Raw genomic sequence first — 13,034 nt, 5'->3', positions numbered from 1 at the left:
GCTTTATTTATCGCTGAACATGTCTACAAGACAGGAGGCGGGCCGTGGAGGAGGAGAGTTGAGAGACAGAGGCAACTACTGGGCATTACAGACCATGAAATCTACTACATACAAATGCAAAATACAAGTCATAGTTTTACTGCTCTGTGACAGTGTAAAAATCCCATTTTCTCCAGCAACAAAGAAAGTGAATAAATAAAAACTATGAGTTCTTCCACTGTGGGGAGAGATGATCTTACACTACTTTATTCACATTTTCTGTGTCCCACCCCACAGCCAGCACCTCTGATCTTTCGTCCGTAACACCTCCGTCGATCAGTCTTAGGCTACACTTCACCTGTCTGGGAACTAGCTTACTTCCTCGAGATTGCTGATTAGATAATATTGGACAAGTAATCTGAATCTTTAAAATATATATATTTTAACATCTTTATTGGAGTATAATTGCATTACAATGGTGTGTTAGTTTCTGCTTTATAACAAAGTGAATCAGTTATACATATACATATGTTCCCATATCTCTTCCCTCTTGCATCTCTCTCCCTCCCACCCTCCCTATCCCACCCCTCTAGGTGGTTACAAAGCACCGAGCTGATCTCCTTGTGCTATGCGGCAGCTTCCCACTAGCTATCCACCATATGTTTGGTAGTGTATATATGTCCATACCACTCTCTTTGTCACAGCTTACCCTTCCTCCTCCCCATATCCTCAAGCATTCTCTAGTAAGTCTGTGTCTTTATTCCCGTCTTACCCCTAGGTTCTTCATGACCTTTTTTTTCCCCTTAGATTCTATATATATGTGTTAGCATACAGTATTTGTTTTTCTCTTTCTGACTTACTTCACTCTGTATGACAGACTCTAGGTCCATCCACCTCACTACAAATAACTCAATTTCATTTCTTTTTATGGCTGAGTAATATTGATTTGAATCAGTTTAACCTGGCAGGAGGGTGAGCATAATTGTAATTACTAACAAACAGCTGATTGCAGCTTCAGTTTTATTTTAGACAGAGCCGTTAATTCACTCAGCGTCCATATGAGAAATCTGCAAGAAAATCCATTCAATTCTCACACAAACTTAGGTTAAAAGGTGAGGTAATATGACCAAGTTCACAAAGTACGCTGGCATTGGATTCAAGGCTCCAACTTAGGAGTTTCTACTTTGCTTTGTCCTCAAATATCATCATGCCTATAAATAAATAAAATAACTTTTATTTATTTATATATTTTTATGGCTGCTTTGTTTCATTTCATAGGGAACCAACAACCACTAATTGACCAACCAAAAACCACCAAGTAAATAATATCTTTGGAATGTTATAGAACAAATTGCCCCGTCCATTCTTCATTCAATTAATTTTTTAACTTCGTAAGTTTTATTTTTTACTGTGCCAAGAATTTCTGGAAGCAAAGTCTCTGGCATGCAGCAGGCTTCAATAAAAGTCTGTTTTATTGAATTTGACAGTAAAAGATGTGTCACTTCAACCATGAATACCTGAGATATTCATAAATATTTGTGCCAGATCAAAACATTTTAAATTATTCTAGGTATTATCTTTGAATTAAAACCTTGAAATTGAGCCCATTTGGCAGAAGAAAAAAGACTAAAATCTATATTTATAGACACTAAGAGAATAACAGCCACATAGTGCTGAAGAATTCAAGTTTGATTTATTGTTGTCACCAATCCTGCTAAACTTGGAAAATTTTTTCCCTGCATGTTTTGTTAGAAATCTAAATTGCTGCTCAAAAGCTCAAAGTTGGATACTGATGCAAGATGTAAATATAGCCAGGATAGATGGAATACAGCAAATTTTCAAATTTTGTATATCTGAGGAGAATTTACCATGATGCACCATGTTGCCATGGTGAGAATTCACATTTTCTGTTAAGCAACTGGTGTTTGGAAAGACTTTAGGGTTGTCATACTTTCACAACTGGTGATTTTGGCCACAATGACCCCAGCATCTTGCTAAAGTTGGCATCCTAGAAAGAATTCTAGTTTTTTAATGTATTCAATGGATAATTATGGACCACTGACATGTGTGCCAGACCTCAGGTGGAGCCTGGTCCTCACCCTCACTAATTTTACGATTTTCTGGATTACTCACTACCTAGATTTAGAGCCTAGATCTAAGTTTCTAAATTACACTGGGTTTCAGTATCCTTATTTCTAAAAGAAAAGAAGATATTTATGGTCCCTTAGAGCCTCTATTATTCAGAATTCCATTACTGATATTTGCTAATAATTATTCTTCCATTGGGCAAAAAAATGTTGATGGGATGCATGTGCAAACCATCCTGGTTAGAGCTATAACTTATGTTTAATTATAATCAGGCAGACCAATGCCATCTGTGAAGAGTGCATTTATCCGTGCTTTGTCATCTTCTTTTAAACCACAATGAAGAAAGTGTTCAATTACCAGGACATGAAATGAATGTGTATAAGGCAGACAAATTCTATCCCTGGAAAAATCCCTGCCTCTGTGTCAACTGCCTCCCCAAAAAGCATCAGATTAAAAACGCCTTCAAGAATTGATAGGATGACAGGATTGTTTGAATAAATTATGGTTTGACAGCTGTTTGGTGATACTTTTCCCCATGACATAATGTATTAATTATTTTGTTGGCAGAGTGAACATATACTAAATATCTATATTTTAAGCCATGTGCTTAAGTTTATCAAAGTTAGTATTGATTTAAATTGGCCCATTAGATAATATTACCATAGGGGAAGTAAAATAGTCAGTCTCCGTTGAAATAATGCTAACCACAGAGAGAAAATATTACTAATTTATTATCTTTGGGTTTAGTCCCAATATAACATAGGTGTGTTTCAAATGGTTTTGTGCATTTTTGAGAGATATATGGTAGCAGCAAAGATGGGAAAACATTAATTACAGGAAACTCAATTTGTAGGAAATGAGGGCCAGGAGCACAAGGCAATGAACTAAGTCTTTTAGTTGTTAGTAGAATTGTTTTAAAATAAGAAAATCCGATGGAATTGTGTATTACAAACAATAGTATTTACATTCAAGTCATCAAATTTGTACCTATCGTGACATACTATTAGGGATGAGGCCTTCGTATTCCATTCCTAGAACTGTTGCTAGTTAGCAAATTTAAAAATTCACCACAATTATGGAAAAAACCACATTATAACATTTAAAAATAGTGCATTAATTTGCTTACATGTATATCAAACCATAGGCTGCTAGAAAATAACAATACCCTTTAATTTTATTTTAATTTTTATGGGAGTATAGTTAACTTACAATGTTGTGTTAGTTTCTGCTGTACAGAAAAGTGAATCAGTTATACATATACATATATCCACTCTTCTTTAGATTATATTCCCATACAGGTCATCACAGAGTATTGAGTACAGTTCCCCATGCTATACAGTAGGTTATTAGTTATCTATTTTATATATAGTAGTGTGTATATGTCAATTCCAACCTCCCAATTTATCCCTCCACCACCTTTCCCCCTTGGTAACCATAAATTTATTCTCTACATCTGTGACTCTATTTCTGTTTTGTAAATAAGTTCATTTGTACCATTTTTTGAGATTCCACATATAAGCAATATCATATATTTGTCTTTGTCTGACTTACTTCAATCAGTATGACAATCTCTAGGTCCATCCATGTCACTGTAAATGGCACTAAATGCCCTTTTAAAAGCAGACTGTGTCAATGGACAGGCTATAAAACTGATAGTGGTACTAAGGAAACCCACAGGTAAAGAAAGGTTTTAGAAGCAAATTTAAAAATGATTGTCACTTTTAATTTTGAATAAAAAATGATAGAATGACTGATCTTTAACTTCACAGAGTTGAGAAGTGGGCAGGAAGAGTGTTAAATTCTCGTCTTGAAAAACACACACATACAGAGTCTCTCTCCCACTGATAATGAGCTGGCCACACTGAGGATAAATACACTCTTTTAGTTGCTCTTCCATGCCTTTCCATTAAGGAGAAAAACATAAGGCGGTGACTCAAAAATTGAGCCCAAACTTTGGAAGGCAAGCCCTACCTTTCCTCTGGGATGTGGTAAACTGAAGTCAAGGGGAAGCAATGGAAAGCATTCTTCCATTTGGTGTTTCACCCCTCGCTACCCTCATCTCTGCACCTCTAACTGGGGATAATCATAGCAACCTAATAGGGTTGCAAGATTTGAATTGGATAATGGACATACAACACCCAACTCATATTAGGGAATCAATCAATATTAGTTCTCTTCTCTCTTCCCAAATATAACCTACCTTGAAGCTTACTAGCTAAAATCTGGAGACTGCAGACTTAACAATGGTGATATAGAATAAAAGACATTGTTCAGAGGTGGAAAGAACACTGGATACAGAGCCTGAAGACCTAGGTTAGCTTTGACTTTGGAAAAATGAGAAAATACCTCTCTTATCTGTCTCTTTGTGTTAGGAAAATGTAACTAAGGTCCCACATGTGAAAATAGTTTGTAAAGGGTTGGGTTGTCCACAGACATTAGGTTCTTAAATATGAAAATTAAAAATAAATGAAAAGTGCTGCATTAGCCACTTTTAATTAACACAAATTCTAAACATTATCATTCTACATTGGTGTTCAAAATATATCATTTAGACCAGTACCTAATTTATTTGTAGGCCTTCAAGAAATAATAGTTGAATAAATAAATGTACAAACAGATAAAGAAACAAATGAAAGTGATTTTTAAAAGAGGTACACATAAAATTGCAGATACCAATTTTTCTACATTAATCCTGCATGTCATCTTTTGTCAGCTGACATTTACATTTCAACGAACACCAAATTATGTCTTAATAGTTGGAGTCAACTTTGTGGTACAAAATATTCACAAATTGTCCTATGAATTTTTGAGGGAGTGAAAAAAGTCTGTCATCACCTTGACAGAATTGAGTTAATGATTGCTATGATTGCTATGAGAGCTTATTCTCAATATGAAATCATTTTTTGTGCAATTTCTAGCACAGATAAAAAAATTTTCAATGTTCTTCTCTGAATTGATTCTCCACAAAAATGCAGAAATGCCCTCTGAAAACTGACCAGCTGTTTCACCAAGAGGCAGACTATATCATAATTTATAATCTGGCTTTAGGAATCAGAAAGAACTGTGTTCATTCTCTTGCTATGTTATTTGGGACAAATTAAGTTAAGTAAGATACTATATATTCACTCGTAAAGTGGGGATAAGATTTATACCACTGGATTTTTAACAAGAATCAAACATGTGTTGGATATAACACTTAGCACAGTGTAAACTCAATATATGGCATAACAATTAATAATAATAATAAAAACTAATAATAATAATTTGGCAAATTAAACCCATATCCTGAATCCACATATTCATCCCTAATTTTCCTTCTCTCAATCACAGTTTTTCTCCCCATTTCATCTCCTTAATTTATGCTCCAGAGTAAAATTTCATGAAGCTTTTCAACTCAGACATACCAAGAATCGCCAGCACCATGCTGTCTTTAAGAACTTCCATGGATCCCGAGCATACAAAGTAGATGGCCTGCAAAGCATCTCCCTGACGCAGCAGATACTCCCCTGGAGCACAGAAGGAGGTTTTGATGTGTAGGGACAGAGACCTGAGGCAGCCCCGGCTGGCACACTCAAAAAGGGACAACTGTAAGATTTCCTTGTTCAGGTGCATGGTGATGTCAGAACGAAGCTCATCTGGAAAGTCTTTCAAAAGCTGTCAGAGAAGATGAAAGAGGGAAGCAGTTTGGGGTCAGTCTTGCGTAATTGATTGACTATAAGACCACAGGAAGTTTTTCCCACTGTTTGACCAACCACAGTACAGAAGAGGAAATATACATATGAATAATCCTGGAGAGATTTTTTCCATGACTGTGACTTGTGTGCTCCTAAAGAACCAGCTGTTAATAAATCTGGAGAAATAGAATAAATTAATAAAAGACTCTAGAATGAAACATATAGTTCCTTGTGACTTGCTTCTCACAAAGATGCCTACTCAGGACAGAAGATATGGAATTTGGACCCTTTAGTGTTTCCTCTGCTGTCATGACCATCTGAAGAGAGGAAAAAACAAATAATCACTTAAAAATATTGATGACTGGTTTCGTTGTGGGGGTTAGTGGAATGGTTGCTTGATTTATAGGATACCTTTTCTACAGTGGTGGTCTGCGGTGTTTCTGGATGTCCAAAGATAACATGTTTGCTGAAAAGCCTTTTTTTTTTTTTTTTACTTTGTTGCTTTTAAAGGTAAACATTAACTTGATTAATCTAATATTCCATGATTCCATCATTCAACTGTCATAAGAATTGGTTCCTTCAAAGAGGGTCAATGAGAATGAAAATAAGTCTGCCTGATTGACCAAAGTAGCAAGTTACTGTAAAACACAGGCCAATCCAAAGTGACGTTGTAAAAGCATAAGCCAGAGCAGATGAAAGAAGATGTATTGAGGTCATGAGAGATTAAAAATAAAGAGATAAAGAAGGTGGTAGGTGTGTATTTCCCTTTTGAGACCTGCATTAGAGCACTTTGCTTTTACCTTAGAATACGTGCTTTCTGCCTGAAAACGTCAACATGAGAAATGCACATTACCTCATTGGAATCTATTCCATTGTTGACTGACCAGGTTGTTTGGAAATATTCAAGCATCCTCTGCTTGAGCTGCTGGGGCAGGTGATGAACACGTATGAAGTCCTTCAGATCTTTGGTTCTAGTATGATAGAGGGACCACCTGGAATACATCCTCTGTATGATCGCCGTCACGTTTCCAAACACCAGGGCATGCATCAAGGCTAGAGAAAACAACATGGCATATAATGGGAGAAAAATAGGATGGAGGGGCTTCCTCCTTATGTATAAATGTACAGTCTATATATCCTGAATCAGCAGAGTACAGGTAGTTGGCCAGGTTGACACAGCTATTTTGAAACAGGCTTTTTGCTGCAGCTACAGTGCCACAGGGTGCATCCTGATGTAGTCATTTCTATTCCACGTGACTTGATCAGAGTAAAAATACCTTTAAAAAGTACTCCGTAATAAGAACAATAGACCACTTTGACCCACATTTAATCTGTTAGCTGCCATCCTGACTATGACAAACTTTGATTTTTGTACTCTATTCACATCTGTATTATTTTAATCGTTGGGTATAAGTGTGTAGGTATGATTAAATGGTTTTAATAATTTCATAGAATAAGCTATCAAGTTAGGGTTTAATAGTTATTTTTATTATAATAACAAATGTTTCAAAAGTAAGTCTATAATAAAAATCTGATTAGCCTTTATGAGAATATTAGTCTCTTCCCCAAAGCCATCATTTAAAATTAGTTTTAGGATGTTAAATACAACACATTTATATTAATAAAGGTACTGAAAAAGGTGTTAGAAATGTAATTGAGGATTTCCTGGGCAATCTGAAGTCAAGATAACACCACCCCAGCTCTCTAGTCACTTTAATTTTAAGGGACATAGATATTAGGAATTCTGAGACCATTCAAGAAACAAAGAATTCAGATATTCTGCTTAGAGTCCTCGCCACCCTTCTGAGAAGAGCCAGGTGGTACACGAACATGTGACTCCTGTTTCAATGAGATTTCTTGGTCAGTTTTCCCCTCCCAAAAGCACCACCAGAGTGTAATGAGAGAGCAGGCTTTGTTCACCAGAATTCCAGAGTAGATGGGGACTAAGGATGGATTTTCTCCTGGAAAAACATAGAGTGAGCCAGTAGATGGACTTCACTTCCCAAGGAGCCACCTGCTGTGGGGAGTGGTCAAGTATCTCAAAGTCAGAAGGGATGTGAGGATTTTGCACTAAACAGGAGTTGTTGGTCAAACAACAGGAATGGCCTAGCAGACATCAGCAAGTAGCCCGAGAAGGCCTTGGACCCACCTGGGTTTGTGAAACTGGGAAAGAGAAAGACCCAAGTGTGCCCACACTTACGGACAGATCAACTCTCTGTGATATTCAGATTTCAGCCCTGATCCCCATGGGACTGGCAAGGAGGTAAGAAGCTCAGGGTTTGGGTGAGATCACTGGTTTCAGTAGTTTTTAGTTAAAAAAATAAAAGGACTAAACATTTCTAGTTTGTCTATTAAGACCTATCATAAATGACCCTGTGCCCAAATCTCAACGTCCAAGGAACTATGTTAAAAGTTTCTTAGCACTAGAACTGATAATTAGTGCAAATGTGTCGACCTGTTGTTACATCCATCCTCCTGAATATTTCAAGATAGCCCCAACCCAAATTCTTTCTTTCAGTTACATTTACCAGAAATTATCAACTTTTGTCATACTAATTTCAGGCTAATCTAACACTGGAGTTAAAATTCTTTATCAGGTTATATATCATCATTTCTCTATGGAAAATACGGTCACCATGCCGATGAAGTCACGCCATAATAAAGAAGGCCTCAATATTTTGGAGAAGTTACTAGAATAGAGTTAAACTTAGGGTCTATATACAGGAGGCAATATAACGTTGCAGAGGAAATATGGGCTTCGGAATCAGACACCACTAGATTTAAATTCTGACTTTACCACTTCTAATTTTGTAAACCAGGCGAGATATGTAGTTCCCTTGCGTGGTTCCCTTATATGTAAATGGGCATAACAGTACCTTACTCATAGAGTTATTTCAGGATTTAAAGAGTTAAAATATCTTTTTAAAAGTGCCTTTAATTGTGTGGGGGTGCTCAATTTATGTTAATTTTTTTCCCATGAAAGTGAAAAGTGCTATGAATTTCCAGGATGCTCAGTGGTGTAAAATATGCGGGAGGAACCCAGATTTAAGGTTTTCCAGCAACCTGTCAAATAATTGAGTGGTTCTTTGTGGAAATAACTTCTTGATGGAGGAAATTCAAGAAATATTCAAGAAATGCCAGTGCTTCCCTTGTGGCGCAGTGGTTGAGAGTCTGCCTGCCGATGCAGGGGACACGGGTTCGTGCCCCGGTCTGGGAAGATCCCACGTGCCGTGGAGCGGCTGGGCCCGTGAGCCATGGCCGCTGAGCCTGCGCGTCCGGAGCCTGTGCTCCTCAATGGGAGAGGCCACAACAGTGAGAGGCCCGCATACCGCAAAAAAAAAAAAAAAAAAAAAAAAAAAGAAATGCCTGCTACATGCAAGCACACATAGGTGCAGATTCTTCCTAAATGTTCAAAAATGAAATGTCTTCCAAAGGGTTAAAAATATCCCAAGAAAAACGTATATCGCTTAACAACTAAATGTTGAATGCTTATTGGGAGGTTCTAAGTAGAGGCTCATTCTTCTGTATGGTTTTAGAAGCACAACAGTTCTGCCGCTTAAATATTTTATTTAGAAGGGGAGACCTCTATTTACGATAAACACTCAGCAAATAAAAGAACTGATTCTGCTCCAAGTTCAAGGAATTAAACACTGATTTCAGGCTCTGTTAATACACTTATGGGCTCAGTGTTTGGTAGCCCCACCATCTGTAGAAAGTATATAGTAATAATCATTTATGGCGATTAAACTGAGTACTGAGAACAATTTTATTTCATTTATTTTAACACTGCTTTCCTTAATTAAGTGTATGATTTTAATTTTGCTTAATTACAATGTGTGTAAAGCACTTAAGGTAAGAGAAGTAATATGTTCAGATCATTTAGCATCCTAATTGTACATTATCAATAAAATGAATTACTGGATTCATTGTAGCATTCATAAGTGTTGTTGGAAAGCCCTAGTCTATATCTGAGTCATCATAATTTCAAAGTCTCATTTCAGCATAGGAAAATACTTCTAATTTAATTAGTTCAAAAAATACAACCCTAGCTCTCATAGTTTTTCAGTTTTCCAAAGTTATTATTGCCTCTCTGTCACTGGTTATCATTTTCACACTGGCGAATAGTGTTTGTGACTGTCAGGCCAAATTATTCCATCTACTATGAAACTTTGACTGAAGAACTTCTATATCCAGGTCAGTCTGGAAATTATTCTTCACTTTTCCTTTTTATTCCTAGCAAATTTGATGTATATAATTCTTAAAGTAGCATGCTAGGCCTGCTGCTGAGTCTGTGGGAGGTTCTTTTTCTTTGAGGAGGAGTTTTGCATAGAATGCATTTTGTAAAAGACCATGTTAATATCAGGTTTTCAGAGGAGGCTCAGCACTCAGGATCTGACATGAAAGTAAACAGACCTCAAATGAAAATGCATTCTTATAGGTTGCCTGGCTCTCTCTTCCTCATTTTTCTTTATCTTTCCTTTCCTCCCCCCCTCCCATTTTCCCCTCCTCTTTCCTTCCCCTCCTCTCTCTCTCTCCCTCCCACCACCTCTTTCTTTGGATTTTGGGCAACCTTGCTGTCCTGAGATCATTTCTGATTTCTTTAGTCAACAACTTTGCAGTGCCTTCAGCGTCTACAGAGGGACTGTGCTCTTCTGCTATAAAAGGAGACCAGAGCTCAGGCTTTGGGTAATCTTAGCAGCCCTACTCCTCTCTCTCACCTACTTATTGCCCTGGAATTTTCCAGTCCTTGCTATAAGTACACTGGGTTGTGAGTGGCAGATGGCAGGGAGAACGGAGAGTGAGAACAATTTCCTAAATGATGAATTGAAACGGCAGTGTAAAGACACCTTAAAAACAGCGAATTTGTGGGTCCAATAAAATCACGTCAGGGTAGTATATATAGGATAAGAGGACCCAAGGAAAGCCTTGGCTGTTAAGAGTTTCACTTACTTCTTCCATGGCAACAATGCCTCATTCAAACTGGACATGTTCTGAGTGATGAGTGCTCTTCACTAGAAAGCTGTATCTAACCTCTGAGGCTGAGCTGATGGCCCAGCATTGAGGGCTCACTCATCAGGCAGCAATTAATAAATATGAGAGGAATTTTAAAAGACATGGGAAAATGTTCTCAATATATTTTGTTTGGTGACAAAAATGATATGTGTAGTTGATATAAATCTCTTAGAAAATAGGGGAATACATGTATGAAAAGACAGAAAAGACTATCCTTTGGTGATGGGGTTATATGTAATTTTATTTTGATGTAGATTTTCCAGTTCTTTCAAAATGTGCATTATAATAGGAAAAGTTAAAATGGAAAAAGAAACAACATCATCTGCCTGAGTACCTATTTCCATTACTCAACTGTGAACTCCTCGAAGGAAAGCATCATATATTAGTCATCTTTGTTTCCCTAGCATCTAGCACAATGCCTGGCATAATTTTAGTGTGCCATAAATATTTATGGAACCAAAATGAACCTCTGGCAGTTTGATAATTTCTTTAAAAAGTTTTATAATCATAAGCAAGTAGCTTAGAAAATTTAGGAACAGTTCAGTCTCCAGCCCTTCCCGTCATCCCCATAGCACTCCCCAAAGGCAAACTTTCAAGATTATTTCTTTTAAGTCTTCTTCTGATTATCAGCAATATCTTATTTATTTATTTATTTTGCGGTACGCGGGCCTCTCACTGTTGTGGCCTCTCCCGTTGCGGAGCACAGGCTCCGGACGCACAGGCCCAGCGGCCATGGCTCACGGGTCCAGCCGCTCCGCGGCATGTGGGATCTGCCCGGACCGGGGCACGAACCCGTGTCCCCTGCATCGGCAGGCGGACTCTCAACCACTGCGCCACCAGGGAAGCCCTATCACCAATATTTTAGATCATGAGATTTCACTTCTACTGCTTGACTTACCATATTAAGACAAAAACCTAAAAAGCAACTTGACATGAAAAGTAAGAACTCAGCTCACTGCTATCCACTTTCTCATCCCACACCTGATAGTTACATTATTATTTTTAGCTCGTCTATTATAATTTTACAAACTAAAATTAGTATCAAAGACACACATTGAGAAGATTACACAAATAGTAAATGTATAGTTCATTTCTCAAAGCGAACAGATCCATGGAATCACCTCCAGATGAATAAACGTGATATTATCAGCACCCAGGGCTCCCTGGTGTCCCACACAGTCACCAACCAGCACCCTCACCAAAGGTAACTGCAGCTATGAGTTATACTGCAATCAATGAGTTTTGCCTACTTTTGAACCTTCTTTAAACAAAATCATACAGTGCATACTTATTTGTGTCTGTCTTCTCTGCTCAGCATTGAGTTTGTAAGATTTATCCTTGTGGTAACATAACAGTTCATTCATTCTCATTACTGTATGGTACTTTATTGAATAATTATTTCATAATTTACTTATTTATTCTCCTATTAGTGAGCATTTCCACTTTGAAATTTTTGCAGTAATGCTTCCAACGTTATGTCTTTTGATGTGAATATATATGATTTTTTGTGGGATATACACTCACAAATGGAATTGTTGAGGCACAGAATACAGATATGTTCAAACTTGGTAAATACTGACAAGACTCTTATACCAACTGACACTCACATCAACAGTATAGGAGAAGTCAAGATGTTCTTTATCCTCTCAAACACTTAGGGTTATTAGTGTTTTTAAGTATACCATTCTGGTGAATGCAAATGTTATCTAATTTTGATCTTAATTTGCTTATCCTACATGAATGATGTTGAGCACTTTTTTTTAATATGTTTATTGTCTATTCAGGTAAGAAAATCTATTTTTTGAAGTGCTTTTAAAAAATTTTAATGCGTTTTTTAGTTCTCTGCTCTTAGTGATTTGTTAGAGTTCTTTATATATAATAGATAAGAGTCTTTTTTCAGTTAAATGTTTGCAAACATCTTCTATCCTGTGGCTTGCTGCTTCACGTTCTTAATAATGTCTCTTGATAAACAGAAGTTCTGAAGTTCAATTTATCAATCTTTCCTTTATGGATAGGGCTTTTTGAGTCATGCTTAAGAAATCTTTGCCAAACCCAAGGTCATGAAAATACTTTCTTATGTTAGCTTTTAGAAGCTTTATTGTTTTCCCTTACACAACTAGATCAAAATCCATCTGGAATTAATTTCAACTTAGTTTTAAGACGGGTCAGGTTGTTTTTCAACAAGTATATTTATATATATTTGACTCAGCAATGTTTTTTGAAAGAATCATCTTCTCCCCCTTGTGTTACAGTATCACCAGTGTCATAAATGAAGTGACC

The 13,034-nt window shown here is 37.0% G+C and overlaps 1 protein-coding gene across 1 annotated transcript in view; it reads right to left on the bottom strand.

Moving 5' to 3' along the window:
* KCNH8 (potassium voltage-gated channel subfamily H member 8) overlaps positions 1 to 13,034 on the bottom strand; it is a 413,967-nt gene that overhangs the window by 77,510 nt on the left and 323,423 nt on the right. Inside the window, exons 9-10 of the mRNA XM_059064162.2 lie at positions 6,595 to 6,794; positions 5,472 to 5,721 (exon numbers count right to left, since the gene is read on the bottom strand). Of these exons, the coding sequence (XP_058920145.1) occupies positions 5,472 to 5,721; positions 6,595 to 6,794 (450 nt within the window). The remainder of the gene's footprint in view (positions 1 to 5,471; positions 5,722 to 6,594; positions 6,795 to 13,034) is intronic.

Source organism: Kogia breviceps, chromosome 5 (assembly GCF_026419965.1).
Source record: "Kogia breviceps isolate mKogBre1 chromosome 5, mKogBre1 haplotype 1, whole genome shotgun sequence".
Lineage (NCBI taxonomy): Eukaryota > Metazoa > Chordata > Mammalia > Artiodactyla > Physeteridae > Kogia > Kogia breviceps.
The sequence above is the reverse complement of the archived record's forward strand: the minus strand, read 5'-3'. Positions and strand labels throughout refer to the sequence as shown.